Source organism: Lithobates pipiens, unplaced genomic scaffold (genome assembly GCF_037356315.1).
Source record: "Lithobates pipiens isolate NorthernLeopardFrog02 unplaced genomic scaffold, aLitPip1_a1.2 Scaffold_3, whole genome shotgun sequence".
NCBI classification, from domain to species: domain Eukaryota; kingdom Metazoa; phylum Chordata; class Amphibia; order Anura; family Ranidae; genus Lithobates; species Lithobates pipiens.
In genome coordinates, this window is record NW_027507790.1 from 55,302,097 (window position 1) to 55,322,534 (window position 20,438).

Here is a 20,438-nt window from a genome sequence, read left to right on the forward strand (position 1 = left end):
ACACCGAGCCATAGTAGTTACTATGTGTGTTATAGGCCACCTTTTAGGTGATGGACACTGGCACGCTCTAAGACAAAAAGTGCACTCCCTATATAACTCCTCCCACTGGGAGTACCTCCATTTTTTTTCACCAGTGTCAAGGTGTTGGTCACGGAGTAAAGTTGTGCTAAGCTGAGCTCTTCTGGAGCAATCCTTGCTGGGGCTAGCTGTGCAGACGGATCCATTCAAGGTGTCTTTCTGGCCAAATTGAATGGTAACTGGGCCTTGTGTCTCTCTTGAGAGCTGGACCCCGGAATCCAGTACTTTATGGTATTAAGCCCATAAGGTTTGCTGCCGGTGGTGTTATTGCAGGACCAGGATTGTGGGTTTCCTCGGGGATCCCCAGCGCCTGAAGGGTGAAGATTGGGTCTGTTGGTTTACCACAGAAAACCCTGCGTGGGGAAAGGTACCGTATATACTCGAGTATAAGCCGAGATTTTCAGCCTCTTTTTTGAGGCTGAAAGTGCCCCCCTCGGCTTATACTCGAGTCATCGCTGTCTGCCCGCTCGATCAGCGTGTCGAGCAGACAGACAGCGGCCATTCTATTCAAAAGCCGCGCCTCCGGCTCCGCCTTCGCCTGTGATAGGCGGAACACTGAATTTCCCAGCAGCCTGTGTTCCGCCTATCACGGACATCGTATCATCCTCGTACTACGGACGAGGATGATACGACGTCTGTGATAGGCGGAACACAGGCTGCTGGGAAATTCAGTGTTCCGCCTATCACAGGCGAAGGCGGCGGCGCAGCTTTTGAACTTTACAATGGCCGCCGACGAAGAGGGCACGGGACGGAGGCAAGGCAAGGCACGGCACGGCACGGGACGGGACGGATGCAAGGAGGCAAGGCACGACACGGGACGGATGCAAGGAGGCAAGGCACGGCACGGGACGGAGGCAAGGAGGCAAGGCACGGGACGGAGGCTCGGGACAAAGGTAGGCTGGACACACACACACACACACACACACACACACACACACACACACACACACGGATGGAGACACACACAGGGATGGATGGATGGATGGAGACACACACACACAGGGATGGATGGATGGATGGAGACACACACACACAGGGATGGATGGATGGATGGATGGAGACACACACACACAGGGATGGATGGATGGATGGAGACACACACACACAGGGATGGATGGATGGACACACACACACACAGGGATGGATGGACGGACACACAGGGATGGACGGACACACAGGGATGGACGGACACACAGGGATGGACGGACACACACACAGGGATGGACAGGCATGTCTCACCCTCGGCTTATACACGAGTCAATAAGTTTGCCAGTTTTTTTGGGGGTAAATTGGGGGCCTCGGCTTATATTCGGGTCGGCCTATACTCGAGTATATACGGTAAGTGTATATTTTCTTATGAATTGTCTTTAAAGTAAATGTTGTTATGCCTATGTGTCACCACTGAGGGCTGTATGGAGCACATACCTTCTCATGCTTTGCTCAGAGATCACGCTGTGTCACAGAACCAGCAGACTCTTTTCTTCCAGCCAACAGGTAGACCTCCGGTAGGATTGGGGGATTTATTTTTTTTGCTTCCTCCAGACACCCCCACCTGGGCTGAACCCTTCCTCTCTTGGTGAGGCTGAGTATAAGGGACAACTGAAAACAATCAGCAATGACGTTTTCTTTCACCACCCCTACATGGGGCGGCTTCCAGGTCTGCTCCACGCCATCCCTCCCTCATTCACAAGCCGATCCCGTCGGATCTGAGGCCCGTGCTTGCATGGGAAAACTCTTTTTGAAAGAGGGGGGGGGGGGGCACGATGCAAGGTGGGGGCATTTCCTGCTTAACACATTTACTATTTGCATGAGGCTGAGCATTAATGGCAGTGGCTGGACTATTGCTCAAACAGTAGATGCGACTTCTTCTGATCGTACCTGTGCATTGGGCTAAGGTCAGAAGGGGGGTTAAAACACCCCCAAAATAGAGCTAAAATGGTCCCCAGCAAGCACTGGAAAGCCTACTCATCTTTACATTGGCATCCTCCCCTGAGAGGGAGTGACTGAACAGAATGAGCATCAGGGCCATGAAATTTTTGCAACCGTTTTCTAAACTGCAGCCCTGTGTATTTTACCAAAGATCTTTTTTTCCATGAGCCATGATGGGTTTAAAAAAAAAAAAAGTTTAGCGACTTTAATCGCACAGGTGCTCTAACATTGCTCAGGACCCTCAAACTGAAGAACTAGAGTTGGGAGCAGACCAATCCCCCTCAGGGGACAGTGGTGAGGCCGATGACTCCTCTTCTGAGGTGTCAAATGTGGGAGAATCAGCTGGTTTCAATCTTAAGATTGATGGTGCAACTTCTTGCTGTACGGATAAAATTTTGGAATTGCTGTTAAAAAAACAAAAAAAAAAAAAACTTTTTTTCTCTTGCTTAATCATTGTGAAGCCAGTTTAACAGGTGTTCAGGTATCCTGCTCAGCAGGCCCGGGATTTGGCAGCTTTATGTTTGCAATAATTGCTTTGTGAGTTTCTATTGTAAGAACCTCCACAAGGTCCTCATGCAGGTGCTTGCTTATAAACTAGCCAGACGCACAACTGCTGAGATGCCTATGGCCACATCACCCTGAAAGTGCCTGATTTCAGAGACTGAGCAGGGTCAGGCTTGGTTAGTACCTGTTTGGGAGCCCGCCTGGGAATACCAGGTGCTATACACGGTTCTGTGCACATTGTTGCTAAACGCATGTGCGGGAATGCACGTCAGCGGAGGATAAACTTCCTTTCACCATGCAGAAGCTCCTGACTAGTCTTCCTTTTGCGGTGAAACAGCTATTTGAGGATGTTTGGATTATTCAGCCAAAGAAATTCTAGTGGGAAAAGTACCCCCTTTTGCCATTTAAGTAAAGGAGTAATTATATTTTCATTTTTAAAGCTCCTTTTGTGCCATGGGCCTCCAGGCACTCACGATGGCTTCCGCTGTCAGGTTCAAAAGGTAATCATCAGAATTAACCCCAGGGACAAGAGAGGACTTGGGGGAGGAAACCTACAAGATACTGAAGCCTCCATATTGAGTGAGCGGGGCGCCTCCTCATAGGGGGAATTCTTCTGCCGTTCTCAAGGATCTAACAGGAAGACGAATAGTGGACTTCCTCAATAGCTCCAAGGTACAAGCTGGAGTTCCAAGAATTCTCGTCTCCTTTTTTTTTTTTTTTTTTTTTTTTTTTCTCTTTCTCAAATCAAAACATTCCTAAGGATCCAGAGAGAGTCTTTCTCTCAAGCATTGGACCTTCTTCTTCGTCGTCTTCGTCTTCTTCTTCGTCGTCTTCGTCTTCGTAGAGCAGAGGTTGGGGTTTGGTTAATCCAAATGGATCTCCATGTGCCGATCTTCCCCGCTCACCAGAAATTTCTACGCTTCGAGAGGTAGAAAATCTTCATTTTCCAGTTTGTAGCTCTACCTTTTGGGCTAGCTACTGCACCTTGAGTGTTTTCTAAAGATCCTGGCTCCTCCTGTAGCCAGGTTAAGGGCTCAAAGTATAACGATACTAGCCTACTTAGACGATCTACTCTTGATTGATCAATCGGTAGCCTGTTTTAAACCAAAGTCTGGTCACCACAGTCAGCTACCTGGAATACTTTAGGTTGGATCCTCAACCTAGAAAAATCATCCTTAAAGCCATCAAGGAGAGTGCAGTAGTTAGGGCTGATCATAGATACAGTCCAGAAAATTGTATTTTTGCCCCAGGAAAGAATCGATTCCTTAAAGGAACTGTTTCGGTTGATCAAAACTGAGAAGAATCCTTCTATTCATCTTTGCATGAGTTTATTGGGAAAAATTGTGGCTTCTTTCGAGGTCGTTCCTTATGTGCAGTTTCATTCAAGATTCTGCAAAACAGCATCCTGTCAACTTGGAACAAGAAGGTCCAAACTCTGGACTTTCCGATGCATTTATCCACCAAAGTGTGTCAGAGCCTCAATTGGTGGTTAATGTCTAAAAAGCTTCAAAAACCAAGGATTCTTTCTACCGGTTACTTGGAAGGTAGTAACAGATGCCAGCCTTTTGGGCTGGGGAGCAGTCCTGGAAGGAGCTTCTGTCCAAGGGAAGTGGTTCAAATCGGAGTTGACCTTGCCCATCAATATTCTAGAGATTCGGGCAGTACGCCTGGCCCGAAAGGCCTGGACGCTCCGACAACGGGATTATCCTGTTAGGATCCAATCCAACAATGCCACAGCTGTGGCTTATATCAATCACCAAGGGGGCACGAGAAGTCGTGCGGCCCAGAGAGAGGTGAATCATATTCTGTCTTGGGTAGAAAACATCCCTTGCCTATCAGCAGTTTTCATTCCAAGGATGGGTAATTGGCAGGCGGACTACTTGAGTCGCCAACAATTGTTCCCGGGAGAATGGTCCCTTCACCCAGACATCTTTCTGTCAATATGCTAAAAATGGTGAGTTCCGGACATGGATCTGTTTTTCGTCCAGGTTCAACAAGATCAATAACTTTGTGTCAAGGACAAGGGATCCGATGGAATATGGAACAGATGACTTGATCTTTCCATGGGATCAGTTTTCCCTGATCTATGCGTTCCCTCCTGTTCTGCTGCTGTTTCCGTGTCTCCTACGCAGGATCAAGCACGAGGGAAAGGAGTTGATTCTGGTGCCCCAGGAAATTTTGGTTTGCCGAGATCATGAGGATGGTGGTAGGGGACCTTTGGACCCTGCCCCTGTGGCCAGACCTTCTCTCGCAAGGTCTGATGTTCCATCCTACCTTACAAATGCTAAATTTAACGGTTTGGCTTTTGAGACACACATTCTAAAGGACCGTGGGCTGTTGGCTTCAGTAGTTCTACCTTGATTAATGCTAGGAAGCCAGCCCCCAGAATTGTATATATTAGAGTCTGGAAAGCATATGTCTCCTGGTTTGAATCCAGGGGTTGGCACCCCAGGAAATGTCATAGGTAGTTTTCTTGAGTTCCTACAGATGGGATCAGTAATGTAGCTGACCTTGAGCACTATCAAGGGCCAGGTGTCAGTCTCATCAGTGTTTTTTCAACGACTACTTGCTCTTCACACTCTGGTTCGTAACCTTATCCAGGGGGTAACACAGATTAATCCCCCAGTTAGGTTACCCCTGAACCCTTGGGACTTAACTTTAGTCCTGTCGGCTTTACAAAAACAGCCTTTTGAACCAATTCAAGATATTCCCTTGATCCTCTTGACAAGGGAAATAGTTTTCTTGGTTGCCATATCTTCTGTAAGGAGAGTATCGGAGTTGGCTTCTCTTTCCTGTAAAGAACCATATTTGATTATTCATACGGATAAGGTTGTATTGCGGCCTCATTGTAATTTTCTACCGAAGGTAGTGTCAGGTTTTCATTTAAACCAGGATATTGTCCTGCCTTAATTTTTTTTTTTTTTTTTTTCCAGAATCTCGTTCTGTGGAAGGAAAGTCCATTACGTTCTCTTGATGTGGCGAGAGCGGTCAAGGTCTATTTAAAAGCGACTGCTCAGATTCATAAAACAAATGTTTTGTTTGTGTTGCCAGACGGTCCTCAAAAAAGGATATGCAGTGTCAAAATCTAAAATTTGTAAATGGATTCGCCAAGTGATTGTTCAAGCTTATGGTTTAAAGAGGAAAATTCCTCCTTTTTATATTAAAGCGCGCTCCACCAGGGCTGTTAGTGCTTCTTGGGCTGTGCATCACCAAGCCTCCATGGCTCAGATCTGCAAGGCTGCAACTTGGTCTTCAATCCATACATTTACCATATTCTATCAAGTAGATGTAAAGGATCATGAGGATATTGCCTTTGGGCGCAGTGTACTACAGGCTGCAGTCCTCTAGTCTCTTGGTGCCCTACTTTTGTTGTCTCCCTCCCTTCAGTTGGCATTGCTATGGGACATCCCTCATAGTAACTATTATGGCTCTGTGTCCCCTGGTGTATGAAAAGAAAATAGGATTTTTAAATGGCATACCTGTAAAATCCTTTTCTTTGAAGTACATCAGGGGACACAGCGGTTCCCCCCCCCCCCCCCTTCTTGGTATACACGTATATTGCTTTTCTATAAAACTAAGGTACTCCCAGTAGTGGAGTGCACTTTTTGTCTTAGGGCGTGCCAGTGTCTATCACCTAAAGGTGGCCTATAACCCACATAGTAACTACTATGGCTTTGTGTCCCCTAATGTACTTCAAAGAAAAGTATTTTACAGGTATGCGGTTTTAAAAATCCTATTTTTAAGTCTTAGAATTCGATGATGTTGCTAAGCCCTTCTTCAAACAAAAGGAAAAGCAGCTAATTCTACACCCAAGATGAGGCTTTTTTTTTTATTATTTTTTTTTTTTTGAGTAGCTAAGTTATTTTTTTATAATAGTACAGTCCTACCTCTCGGTGATCACTGAAGTGTCAGGCTGTCCAGCTTCAGCTCAGTGCTAAGACATTCAAAATGCTATCATAGCAGTGGTGCTGCAAGGATTACATGATAAATATAAAACTAAAGGCTTTAAAAATCCTTTTACTTTTTAGATACAGAGGCAGCTACTGCAGACGACTTTTACTCTCAGTAACTGAGATTCAAATTCTTACAAATGCTCAATCCTAATTTGACTCTTTCCAGCTTTTATGATCTTCCAGAGCAGTGCAAGCGTCTGCGTTGCAAGCCAAACAGGCTTAAGTGCACAGTTACTGGAGGGGTTGTGTTGAGGCCGATGGAAAGGTTAAATGATGACTATAGGTCAGTGAAAGATGCATGCAGTAATGAAAAGAGGTGACTCTTTATAGCCCTATAGAATTACAAACACTTCTAAATCCAGAAGCTGACTGAACAAAATTATAGATTTTGGCAGCTTAAATCCTCTCTCCATTCTTTCTTAAAAATCTTTCCCGTAGAATTCTACAGACCATAACAGTGGATTTAATATAGCATGGGTTATGTTCTTATACTTTCAGGTGATTTTGATACTGGCAAGCTTTAATGACATGCCTCTCTTGGGTGCCCCCCCCAAACCCTACCCCCATCTGTAAGAGCCTCAATTTTTTTTTACTAGTGCCTGAAGGTGATGGACTTATTTTTAGTTATTTTTCCTTGGTGGTAAGACAGTAATACAAATAAAAACAATAATAATGAGGATATGCACAAAAAAAATGAATGAAACTAAATAATAGCAGTGACTTAAAAGTCCACAAATGTCAACATGTTTCAATCCACTCTTATTATTCTGGATACATACTATTGTGAATGTGCACTAAAAGTGAAATAAGTCCACTCTTGGAGGATTAAATCTTCTGAAATCCACAAACCCAGTAGATCTTGAATCAGACTGTTATAACTAACATGCACGTGGATGGGTACTCTTTCCATGCATGTTAGACACATCTACCCTAAGGCAATGTGTCATACGAGCTTAAATGGCTACCACAGCCAAGGATGATAGGCGTCCTGCTAGATGGTATCCTCCTCTAAGATGGATTAGGTCCTCATCCACTGTCATCAGAGGCCCCCGGTTCCAACTTCGTAGCTCGAGATGGATGGATAGCCCGGATTGGAAGCTTGATCTTTAGGACAGCTCGACAAAGCCCAAACAAGAAAAAAAAAAAAACATGGCGCTCCACATAGTGTAGGTCAACCGATAAGGGTTTATTAAAAAAAAAAAAAATTAGTGGAAAACACCAAACAAATGATGAAATTACATAAAAATCACGTGATAGAAAAAAGATAAAGCAATATGGGGAGCAAAAAAATGCTGTCCCTACGCGTTTCGACCACGAAGTCTTCTGCTGGGGCATAACCGGACACCCCCCCATATTGCATATGTATATATATATATATCTATATCTAGAGCAGAAGTGAGCGTACATCCAAGCCTCGATTCTAGAGCGGAAGTAAATGTAGATCACTTCAGCTCAGATACAGAGCGTGATGATGCTCTCTCTAAACAGACCGGCATGCGTTCCAAACCTCGGGTGACCCACGGGAGTAACGAAAACGTCACTTCCGCTGTGTTATAAACATGTCAGCATGGGAAGCCTAAAGGTGACTATCGAACGTAGATAAATCACACAGCAGAAGTGCACAAATTATCACACTTCTGCCAGTGTGAGTCACCAACAAAGCTACACAGACCATAAGACAACATCATAATATATGTTGTACTCCCATAGTCAGCTTAAGTTGAGGCTTAGCTGCCGTAGGATAGTAAAATGGCTACCTCTTAGGCTTACGAACAATACCAGAAACAAGCTATTCAAAGTGAGACCCCAACTCAGGAATTTCTTATTTATCATTATCATCGGTACCTCAAGCATATTAGATGCATGGATAAAAAATACCCTATATGGAAAACTGAACATAAGATGGAGCTCAACTGTTCTGTACCTAGGTGTTATAATATAACACCATCTTATGCAAAGTGGTGAATATATATCTAAAATAAAAAATAAACTACCCAGGATGAAAGCTTATGAAGACCTATCTAGGGATCTTAGGGATGTTCCACGAATCCGAAACCAAAGGACGAGGAGAGGTGCCACTCACGCCCGTTCTATGAAACCGTTTGTCCCAATCAACGTTCATGCCGTGGGGCGAGTAGCACCTCAGCTCATGTATCCAATAAGTCTCGAGTCGCGAAACTCCCCTAACAAGGGGTTCCCCTCCAATGTGGAGTAAATTTATCAATAATATGAAATAAGGTCCCTTTAGAGTCCCTCCCATGACATTCTAAATAATGTCTAGGAACGGTGTGTTTGTCACAGCCCTTTTTAATCTTTGCAATGTGTTCATTAACACGGACTGAAAAGGACCTTTTTAGTACAGCCCACACATTGCATCTTGCACGGCAAGTGATCAAATACACAATGTATTTTGTGGCGCACGTAGTGAAATGCTTTATATTGTAGGTCCGAGATGTAACAGACTTAAACGTCTCCGATTTCCATCTCAAAACGTTATGTGAGCATACATTGCATCTCCGGCATTACAAATAACCCTTACACTCTGAAAAGAATAACACCTTCCTAGGGGGATCTATAGTATTGGGAGCTATCTCTCCTCGAATAGAGCGAGCGCCTCTATCAGCACCTTATCATTACATAAGACATTCCAATGCCTAGTGACAATTTTCGCAAACTCTATGTAGCACAGAGAAAGATGTGAAGGACCATTTTGAGCGATCCCTCGGCCTACTCACCAAGAGAGATCGACTCTCGATCGCTTTCACGGCATGAATATCTTGATCCGTTCTAGAACCGAGGCTTTGAGCGCGGGTCATGCGGTATTACGGACCGTACCCCGTGTTGTGTTTGGGTGATGCTCTATGGATATTTTGGAGGGTTTTCCCGATGAGGAGAGGAGATGTGCCAAATCCTTGTTTCTATATCGCAGCAAATCATGTTTTTAATTTTGGATTTGGAGTCAGCCAGAACAGGAAGTTGATCTTGGGTCCACTTCCTGCTTCCGGCGTTTGGTGTGGAACAAAAGCTGAGCGGCCATTTTGTCCACACTTGCATTCTAAGAATGGGATCTGGACTTGATTTGTAGCAGACATTGGTATTTACATTTTATGACTTTTTGAAAGGAGACTTAATTTGAGACATATTTTTATGGAGTCATATAATGTATTTTATTCAGGTGGTTGAATTGGGGCACTTCTGGGTTAAGCATGCGTGAGGCGGTCCCTTTAACGACCGAATATCACAACATTATATATATATATATATATATATATATATATATATATATATATATATATATATATATATATATATATATATTTATTATTATTATTATTATTATTATTATATATTTCAATCAGGTTATGCCCCAGCAGAAAACTAGAAAACTTTGTGGTCCAAACGTGTAAGGCCAGCATTTTTTGCTCCGCATATTGCTTTATCTTTTTTGTATCACGTGATTTTTATGTCTTTTCATCGTTTGGTGTTTTTAACAATAGTTTTTTAATAAACCCTTATCGGTTGACCTACACTATGTGGAGCGCCTCCATGTTTTTTATTTTTTTTTCTTGCTTGGGCTTTGTCGAGCTGTCCTAAAGATCAAGCTTCCAATCTGGGCTATCCATCCATCTTGAGCTACGGTTCTTTCAGTATTTCCAAAACATATTTCCTGTTTGCGGTCCATGCTGGTTGTCGTCCGCTCCCGCTGAAGTAATTTCCGGTATTCATGCTCCACTCTGAGTCAGACGGAGCGATTGCTTCACCAGTGTTCCCAGAGCCTGGGGTGTTCACCTGCTGGTTATCCTGGGACCTTCTTCTGCTGCATATCATTATCTCTGGAAAGCTGTGAGACACTGGGACATCCTGATGCCGGATCACCTGCTTCATACATCCACGTTATGTCTTTTCTTATCCTTGATTCTATATTGGAGAAACATAGAGGTCTCCATCATTGAGCTCACCATCTGAACAAGTCACCTGGCTGTCATTCTAGAACAGAGCACTTTATGAAATTTCCAAGGGGGCCAGCTCTTCTACTGAAGTGAAGGATTGTATACCTTTTGATCTACATCCCTGCAAAAAGGGTATAAAAAGGGAGTTTAGCCAAACACGATAAGTGCAAGGCTGAATCACATTTCACAGCGGTGTGGTGAAGTAAAGTAGATGTGAACGGTCTTTTTGAGAAAACACTGATCATCATCAGATGCCTGATGAAGGAGCACGCATGCTCCGAACGCGTGCGCAACGACGTCATCACAGCACGACCCCGAACGATCCATCAGCTGACCCCCGTGATGCTGCGATACCGAGCCGGAGACGCTGGGAACCACCGGCGCCACCGGACGAGAATCCACAGCCAAAGAGGACAGCTTACCCCAGGGAGCCCTGTTATGTACCTGATGACCATATAAACGATGTGCCTGATTTACTCCAATAGAGAGTGAGTGGATTACCTTGTGAATAAATACCTGTGTTTTATTATACTGCACTTAGGTTGGCGCTGTTTTTTCTGTTTGTATATCTCTTAAAGGTTCCTTCTACCCTTGAACATGCTGCCTCCCTGCTTGTGCTAAGAAACACTTTTCTCCCTGTTGCTATAGGCTACCATTTCCTGCTAATAACTGCACAATGTACTATTGACTATTATCTGGCATTGCTTATTAAGAACTGCAGTACTTTGTGGATTTGTCTTTTGAAATACTACACTAGAAGTCCAAATACTGCTGTCACAGTACATACCTTCCATCTCCCTATCTTCCACCCCATTTCTTGTTTGTCCTCCCCCCCCCCCCCCCCCCTTTTGCCTTCCCATTTAGTCTTCCTCCACCTTGGATATATGTAAACCAGCAGCGCAACAAAAAAATCTGCTTTCTTTTACTTTGTAGCAACAGGTTAGTACAGCCATCCTTGCTAGAGGTGCACTGAATGGGTTTTTTGGTGCTGAAACCAAAAATCTAAAATACACTAGGCCGGAAACAAATACCCAAAATGACTGTAAATTTATACAGTAGAAGGTCAGAGACTGCGGACGCGGTATAGGAGATGGAAAAATTTGTAAACTGCGCTTGGATGTAAATGAACAAAAAACTATAAATTAAAAATTATACTAAACATAAATAATAGGCAGCAGCTCAAAGTGGGATACAAGCACAAAAATACAAAGAAATATAAAAAGAGCTGCGCCAATAGCACTAAACAATAAAAATAACCATATACATATAACTATGCAGAGCACATATGGCATAGATGTCTATTGCCAAAAATGGTCACTAAACATGCGTATAGTGTTCCCAGAAAGATATATACATCAATTTAAATAATGTATAAAAAATAGGGACCATATATAAAGATAAAAATAAACATAAATTATTATAAATTAAAGTCCATTAAGATGTTCCAATATTCCAAGCGATCAGCATATCACCACCGTGATCACACACACACACTCCGAGATTCTGTGCCCGTCACCAGATAAGTGATGCGCTTACCAGATGAATGAACAATTACAGCCTTAATGGTATTTAATTCGAAGCAGAGAGGTTAGAGCATCAATCAAGGCTCCTGCATCCAGATAACCCCCAATGTAGATAAATGGCCAAATCCCAGTCTTTGGAGCTCCAATGGATATATCATCAGCAACACCGTTAAAGAAAAAGAAATGCCTCCATAGCGTAAAAACGTAAAAAAATGTATTAAAGTAAAAGAATCGCACTTACATATAATAGCTTTCTGTCAGGCATTAGAACAGAACAAACTACGCCGGCCGGCATACAAACAAACGTCCCGTCCTCCCCTCGTAGAGCGTGGTGGCGTCACTGCGTACCTTCCCAGACGCGTTTCGTCATAGATGACGTTATCAATGGGGAACGGGCAACGCAGCGACGCACCACCTTTTATACCCGGACCTCGTTCTGAGATGCGGGTTCCGGCTTCAAACGCCATCTTAACTAATGGCAAATGTAACTTAAGTTCCCATACAGTGAAGGGGGGAAAAAAAGGGACAAGAGAAAAAGGAAAAAAGAAAAGGAAAAAATATGGAAATATAGATCGTAACCTAATAGGTAAAGTGACCCATAGTGGCAATATTAAGTGATAATCACAGAAGGCCACACTATATAGGCAATATTATACCAAACAAAACCCCAGTGAAAATATGAGTTCCGTTATGGAAAGCGAAAAGTGACGCCACCACGCTCTACGAGGGGAGGACGGGACGTTTGTTTGTATGCCGGCCGGCATTGTTTGTTCTGTTCTAATGCCTGACAGAAAGCTATTATATGTAAGTGCGATTCTTTTACTTTAATACATTTTTTGACGTTTTTACGCTATGGAGGCATTTCTTTTTCTTTAACGGTGTTGCTGATGATATATCCATTGGAGCTCCAAAGACTGGGATTTGGCCATTTATCTACATTGGGGGTTATCTGGATGCAGGAGCCTTGATTGATGCTCTAACCTCTCTGCTTCAAATTAAATACCATTAAGGCTGTAATTGTTCATTCATCTGGTAAGCGCATCACTTATCTGGTGACGGGCACAGAATCTCGGAGTGTGTGTGTGATCACGGTGGTGATATGCTGATCGCTTGGAATATTGGAACATCTTAATGGACTTTAATTTATAATAATTTATGTTTATTTTTATCTTTATATATGGTCCCTATTTTTTATACATTATTTAAATTGATGTATATATCTTTCTGGGAACACTATACGCATGTTTAGTGACCTTTTTTGGCAATAGACATCTATGCCATATGTTCTCGGTACAGGAGATGGCCAGAGACTGCGGACGCGGTACAGGTGATCAATGCAGCCTTACCAGGTTACTTTAAATGCAGCCTACCAGTGCCCATCATTTGCAGCCTGCCTGTGCCTCACCAGTGCCCATCATGCAGCCTGCCTTAGTATGTCAGACAGGATTAGGATAGGGCAGTGTTAGCAAGGCAAAGCCAGGAACAGTGCTCTATCTATGGAGGAGCTGTCAGCACACCACGTTAAGGAGCAGCTTGTCAGTATAATCAGCGGAAGGAGCATTATCAGTGTGCAGCACCACGGCGCGTTAAGTGTGGAGGACTTGTTTGACATGCTGTTAAAAACAGTGAAGTGAGTGGGGCTCACTGATTTCCTCGGCGTGATTTCCTTTTCAGCATTTTCCTGAAAAGGCCATTTTCGTCCGATATGTTTCGGCAGCCGAAATTTCAGGTGCATCCCTAATCCTTGCCCAGAACTCAGAAGCCCCTCAGCTCTTCTCCTCCTACTTCTCAAACAGAGCCCATCCCTGATATGCCAGTCCTAGAGGATGCAGAATTGGGGGAAAGAAGATGATTTTAAGGCAGTGTTGGAGGAAGCTGTAAGATTTCTCTCTCCTGCCCCATTGCCATTAGTTTTCCCTTAAAGCTTCCATTTGACAAATGGATTCCCTGTTTGTTCTATCCTCAGGACCTCACAGGGGACACTCTGCTTCAAAATCCACCATTGCATTTTGGATAAGGAACCTGCTTACAAGAGCCTAAGCGCTTTATCAAAAAAACTCTTCCTGTATTATGTACCCACTCTACCAGATCTGTTGGAGAAACCCAGTGTCTTTAGACACCAAATCTCTGTTGTCTAAGGCTGGCCATACATTCAACCAATGGGTTGCCCAAAAAGAAAAATGTACCTCGATTGTGTGAATCACTACCACAGTGTTATTGTATTCTGTGGCACTGATTGTTCAGAAAAACCACAGACTGGTTCTGCACAAGTGGATCAACTTCTGTACAACCAGCAAGCCCATACATGGATTGAAATTGAGCTGGTCCCTGCTGAATAGGATGAATTTCAATCTGTCTTCTGTTCATACTTTCTAAAAGTTTTACCATGTTGATGTCCAGTCTTGTGCAGATGCAACTTTTGGTCGCAAGGTTCTTGCAGTCTGAACTTCGGTGCTTTACCTCTGTTTTTTGGGCCTGTTGGCACGGTTCCATTTGCCTAGTTGTTGCCCATCTTTCTATTGCCTAGGCACGTCCCATGGTGCATGAATAAGTTGCCTGTGTCCTGTACTGTACAATTAGGATAAGAGGAATGTTGACTTGCCTGTAAATTCCACAAGCCACTCTCGAAATTTTCCTTGGTACTCTGCATTGCTTACTACAAAACTCCATGGAATGGGGTAAGGTGCTTCGGGGGGGTTGCCTGTGTCCTGAACTTTACTGCAAGATAAGTAATTTACAAGCAAGGCAAAATTCCAGATTGGATTGATAAATATTGTTTAATAAATGTGTACTTTAATGTAAAGTTCAGCCCCTACTGGTCGATAAGGCACACTACAGCTAAGAACTAATAAACTTCAATATATTACATTTTTGTTTTTGAGTTTAAATATGCTTTAAAGTGGTTGTAAACCCTTACAGACCACTTTAACCTACAGGTAAACCTAGATTAAGGCTTACCTGTAGGTCCATAAAATATCTCCTAAACCGTGTAGGCAAAAAGACAGCACCGCTGTCTGCGGCGCATGCGCCAAAGACAGCGGCGTTCAGGCGCAGTGAGCATGCCACTGCTAACAGCGATGTGCCGATAGTGGCGGCTCCCATGCGCGGGAGTGACGCCATCACTGCTCCGGCGCTATGAGTGGCCGGAGCAGCGATACCCGGAAGATGGATGCTTGTGGTACAGGGGACAGCAGTGACATCGCTGGCTCTGACACATTATGGGCTACTATTTGATGCATAGTAGCTAATTATGCTTTACCTTTGCAGGGAGACAGAGGAAGTAAATCCGTTAGGGTTTACTTCCTCTTTAATAAAGGTATGCTCTAACTAATAAAATGTATAATTGAAGACCATATAGGATTGCACAACCTGCTAGCATGAGGCTTTATTTTATTTTTTTATTACCCTAACCATGTTTGAATACACACTTTTATAAAACACTCTGGGTTCAAGTGACCTGTGATTCTGTGAACAGACTAACCTGAATCTGTTATTCTGCAAGCTATATATTTTCAGCTGTCTAGCGCCCTGTTCTCATTTGCACATCCTGAGAATAGATTATAGGAAGTAGTACTACTTTCAAGTTTCGCACTAAGGACTATAAATTAATTTCACCACCTATTGTACTGTCAAATCAACACTAGCTGCGTAAGCACAAGATCATGGGAAATGTATTGACTTAAAGTGGTAAAGGCAGAAGGTTTTTTATCTTGATGCATATGCATTAAGATAAAGGACCTTCTGTGTGCAGCAGCTTCCCTAATACAGTATTATGCAAAGTGAGTACACCCCTCACATTTTTGTAAATATTTTATTATATCTTTTTGTGTGACAGCACTAAACAAATGACACTTTGCTACAATGTACAGCTTGTATAACAATGTAAATTTGCTATCCCCCTCAAAATAACGCCACACACAGCCATTAATGTCTAAATCGTTGGCAACAAAAGTGAGTACACCCCTAAGTAAAAATGTCCAAATTGGGCCCAGTGTCAATATTTTGTGTGGCCACTATTATTTTCAAGCACTGCCTTAACCCTCTTGGGCATGGAGTTCACCAGAGCTTCATTGGTTGCCACTGGAGTCCTCTTCCACTCCTCCATGACAACATCATGGAGCTGGTGGATGTTGGAGACCATGCGCTTCTTCACCTTCCATTTGAGGATGTCCCACAGATGCTCAATAGGCTTTAGGTCTGGAGACATGCTTGGCCAGTCCATCACCTTTACCCTCTGCTTCTTTAGCAAGGCAGTGGTTGTCTTGGAAGTGTGTTTGGGGTCATTATCGTGTTGGAATACTGCCCTGCGACCCACTCTCCGAAGGGAGGGAATCAATGCTCTGCTTCAGTATGTCACAGTATTTTGGCATTCATGGTTCCCTCAATGAACTGTAGCTCCCCAGTGCTGGCAGCACTCATGCAGCCCCAGACCTCGACACTCCCACCACCATGTTTGACTGTAGGCAAGACAGTTTCTTTGTACACCTCACCTGGTTGCCTCCACACATGCTTGACACCATCTGACTCAAGTTTATCTTGGTCTCATCAGACCACAAGACATGGTTCCAGTAATCCATGTCCTTTAGTCTGCTGGTCTTCAGCAAACTGTGGGCTTTTTGGTGCATCATCTTTAGAAGAGCTTTCCTTCTGGGACGACCGCCATGCATTCCAATTTGATGTAGTGTGTGGCGTATGGTCTGAGCACTGACAGGCTGCCCACAGGAGAGCCACCGAACGCCTCTACTCGCGTCTGTCAGACTCGAGTGAGGAAAAGCCCATAAACGGCTCTTACTGTTTACACCGTGATCAGCTGTGATTTGGACATGGCTGATCACGTGGTAAAGAGCCTCCGTCAGATCTCTTTACCGAGATCAGTGTAGCAGTGTGTCTGACACACCGCACCACTGATTGCTGTGCTGCACGCCCCCAGTTATCATGAAAGATGTCGTATGAGGCTAACTGGACCACCGCCCAGCTGTCATTCTGCTAAAGGCCGGGCGGGAAGTGGCTAATGAGTCACAGAAAATGGTCAGGAAAAATGGCTAATTGGGCCCAATTTGGACATTTTCACTTAGGGGTGTACTCCACTTTTGTTACCAGTGGTTTAAACATTAATGGCTGTTTTGAGTTATTTTGAGGGAACAGCAAATTTACACTGTTATACAAGCTGTACACTCACTACTTTACATTGTAGCAAAGTGTTGTCACATGAAAAGATATAATAATAAAATATTTACAAAAATGTGAGGGGGTATACTCACTCTTGTGAAATACTGCACCTGAGCCCTATCTCTATCCAGCGTGTGCACGAATGCCTTGGCTATCCGGGACTCTCCCTCCTGATTGGCTGAGACACAGCAGCGGTGCCATTGGCTCCTCCTCCTGCTGCTGTTAAAGTCAGACAATCAGGAGAGGACTGGAGCTGAACTGTGGTTCCACATCTGAATGGACACATGGAGCTATGGCTCAGCTCGGGTGCCCCCATAGCAAGCAGAAGGGAGGGGCTAGAAGCTCTGAAGAGGGACCCAGAAGAGGAAGATCTGGGCTGCTCTGTGTAAAACCACTGCACAGAGCAGGTAAGTATATATAAAAAAAAAAAGTTTTTTCTTTAGAAATAACAGACTTTACAATCTCTTTAAGCTCAAGCTGAGCTGCCTGATCATATAAGGGGTCTATTTATTAATGTTTTCACCCATTTTTCTTACTGAAACCTGAAAAAAAGAGTAAATCTTGAGTAAAAACTTGTTCCCGTTTTTGACATGATTGTCTTTTTGCACAGGGCATTGCAGATCCCTCCTGAAGCCTGGCTCCGTATGTCACTTAACAATGGAAGCATCAGCTACTTGGTTATCCGCCCCACTGGTAATGTCTGTCTGAGGATGCTTGGTGACTCTGGCTTCATGCCACCTGAGAAAATTAGCCGGACGTGAGTGTCCACAGCTTGTTGCACCATGCAGCTCTATCACTGCCTGCCCTGAAGATACCTGGATAATCTGACGCTGCATTTAATGTGACCAGCACGCACCCTTTATGTGCCTTCTTCTGTGATTCACACATTTTAACAAGATTGGATACTGTTGTAAAAACAATCACTGTGTGGGTTTTGTTTGGAGGGTGTTATTTTCATCTTCAGGATATCAAGCACATCTGCCTACAGCAGATAGGATGCGGACCACTTTGGGCTTTCAGTTTTGTAAGAGAAGTACAGCGCAGGTGGCCAGATGCTGTAATACAGAAGGGAAAGTAGTATTAGTACCTGTTGTGTTGTTCATAATGACTTTATTCCTAATTAATTTTTTTTTTTTTTACAACATAAATGTATATTAATGTGTTTAAATTTAGCAATCACAGATGCTTTCTACAAGATGGGATTTTTCAGGTTTAAAGAAAATAAATTCAGGGATGATGTTTACTGTTAATGTCTAAGGCAAAACCCCCTTTTAAAGGGATTGTAAAGTCATATTTTTTATTTTTTTTAAATAACAAACCTGTTATACTTGCCTCCACTGTGCAGCTCGTTTTGCACAGAGTGGCCCCGAACCTGCTCTTCTGGGGTCCCTCGGCGGCTGTCTCGGCTTCCCTCCGCAGGTACTTCCCACGTTCATGCGAGCTCCCTCGCATGGTGAGAAGCACCTGCGGGTGCGCTCCTGTGATACAGCCGGCGGCTATAGCCGCTTGCTGTATCACACGCCCCCGCCGCTCCGCGTCAGTGGATGTGATTGACGGCAGCGCGAGCCAATGGCTGCGCTGCTTTCCATCCACTCCAGCCAATCAGCGGCCAGGCTGAGTGGTGAAGAGGACGTCGGGGGCAAGTGCGGGATTTTCGAGGGGTCAGGTAAGTAAAACGGGGGGGACTGGGGGCGCAGGCAGTGTCAGATGTTTTTTCACCTTAATGCATAGAATGCATTAAGGTGAAAAAACATTTACCTTTACAACCCCTTTAAGTATAATCGGTTAAAACAACTTCTTTTTTTTTTTTTTTTTTTTTTTATATCCCAGTAGGAAGTGTTCACTTTACTTCCTGTTCATTAAATTTATCCAGTGCATGGAGAGCCTGTTGTCTGTGGAACAGCTCTCACCATTTGAAGATTTGTTCTCTAGTCCTGTTACGGTGACAACTGTAAAATTTTAGTTTGGGCTTTAACTATCAAAATATTTTGGTGACTAAAATTGTGCTAAAGACGATAGTGGTAAGCAAAGTACAGTAAACTATGCCAGCATATAATTGATCAAATCATGAAGGACAGTGTGCTTACTTGTTTGAGGTTACAACTCTTTGCACATCATCTGTGAGCTTGCCAAGAGTTATTGAACAAGTATAGTAGTTCCTATATCATGTATGTCTATGACCATTTTCTCTCATGTCATATCAGTAAATCTTCCCAAATTCTCCTTCTCCAGCAATTTTTTTATTTTTATTTAAATGGAAGACTACAAGGATCTTTTTGTATTGTAGTAATTTTTACCAAGTGTTCCTGAGCATCTGATGGGTTATTAAATGACTGTAGTTAATGCATTTATTTAATTAAAATGTTATAGTTATTATGCTGTTTATCTCATAAGCTATGTTTATATAAACATTGCATGAAAGGTTCATTTAAATGAAAGCTTGCAATCTTAATAGCCGTTATATATGAAAAATGTAGAATGAATTGACACCATGATGTTGCCGAGCTGTTACTGCACAAAGATTGTACATATTTGACCTAGTGCCACTCTACTGAGAATACAGGCGTCTTTCTGTACCTCTTCTCTAGAGGTCTTAAGGCATTTCCCCCTGATTTAGGCTTGACACGGCACACATTTCTTGAAAGACTTTGATGCCTTCATGGCAGCATACATATTGTGGGTTCCCTCCTCCTCCACCACTGAACCAATAAGCTTTGGGCATGCCATTTCTTCACCATTTTCTTTTATGTCTCTCCACGGGACCATTTTAAACCTCTTACCTTAAAGCGGGAGTCCGCCGTTTTTTTTTAAAATCCAGCAGCCACAAATACTGCAGCTGCTGACTTTTAAAATAATGACACTTACCCGTCCAGTGCGCCCGCGATGTCGGCACCCGAAGCCAATCTCTCGATCGTCTCTCGGGTGCTGCCGCCGCCATCTTGGGTATGGGAATCAGGAAGTGGAGACTTGCGGCTTCATTTCCTGGTTCCCTGCTGCACAATAAGGATGGTCCCCGCTGTCTCTGGGATCCGTGTGTTTCCCAGCAGACAGCGGGGGACCTTCGGAAAGGGGCGTAGATTCTGCAGAAAGGGGCGTAGCTTCTGCAGAATCTAAGCCGGAAGTGGGTGCAGATACCTGTACTGTACAGGTACCTGCACCCCCCTCCCCCCTGAAAGGTGCCAATTGTGGCGCCGGAGGGGGGGGGGTTCCAATGAGCGGAAGCGCCACTTTAGGGTGGAGCTCCGCTTTAAGTCTAAGTTTTACCCATCCGGTCATGCTTTTCTGGGTGGAGTTCTGCACCTTAACCACTTTGCGCAAATCCCCGTACGTTG

At 43.8% G+C, this 20,438-nt stretch overlaps 1 protein-coding gene across 2 annotated transcripts in view; it reads left to right on the plus strand.

Annotated features, from left to right (window-relative positions):
- The window catches only part of LOC143940406 (serine/threonine-protein phosphatase PGAM5, mitochondrial-like), a 36,873-nt gene extending 17,391 nt beyond the window's left edge, over window positions 1–19,482 (plus strand). For both annotated transcript variants that reach the window (XM_077461718.1, XM_077461719.1), the window contains exon 6: window positions 17,717–19,482. In XM_077461718.1, coding sequence (XP_077317844.1) covers window positions 17,717–17,867 — 151 coding nt within the window. In that variant the 3' untranslated portion in view covers window positions 17,868–19,482. The remainder of the gene's footprint in view (window positions 1–17,716) is intronic.
- The last annotated feature ends 956 nt before the right edge of the window (window positions 19,483–20,438 follow it).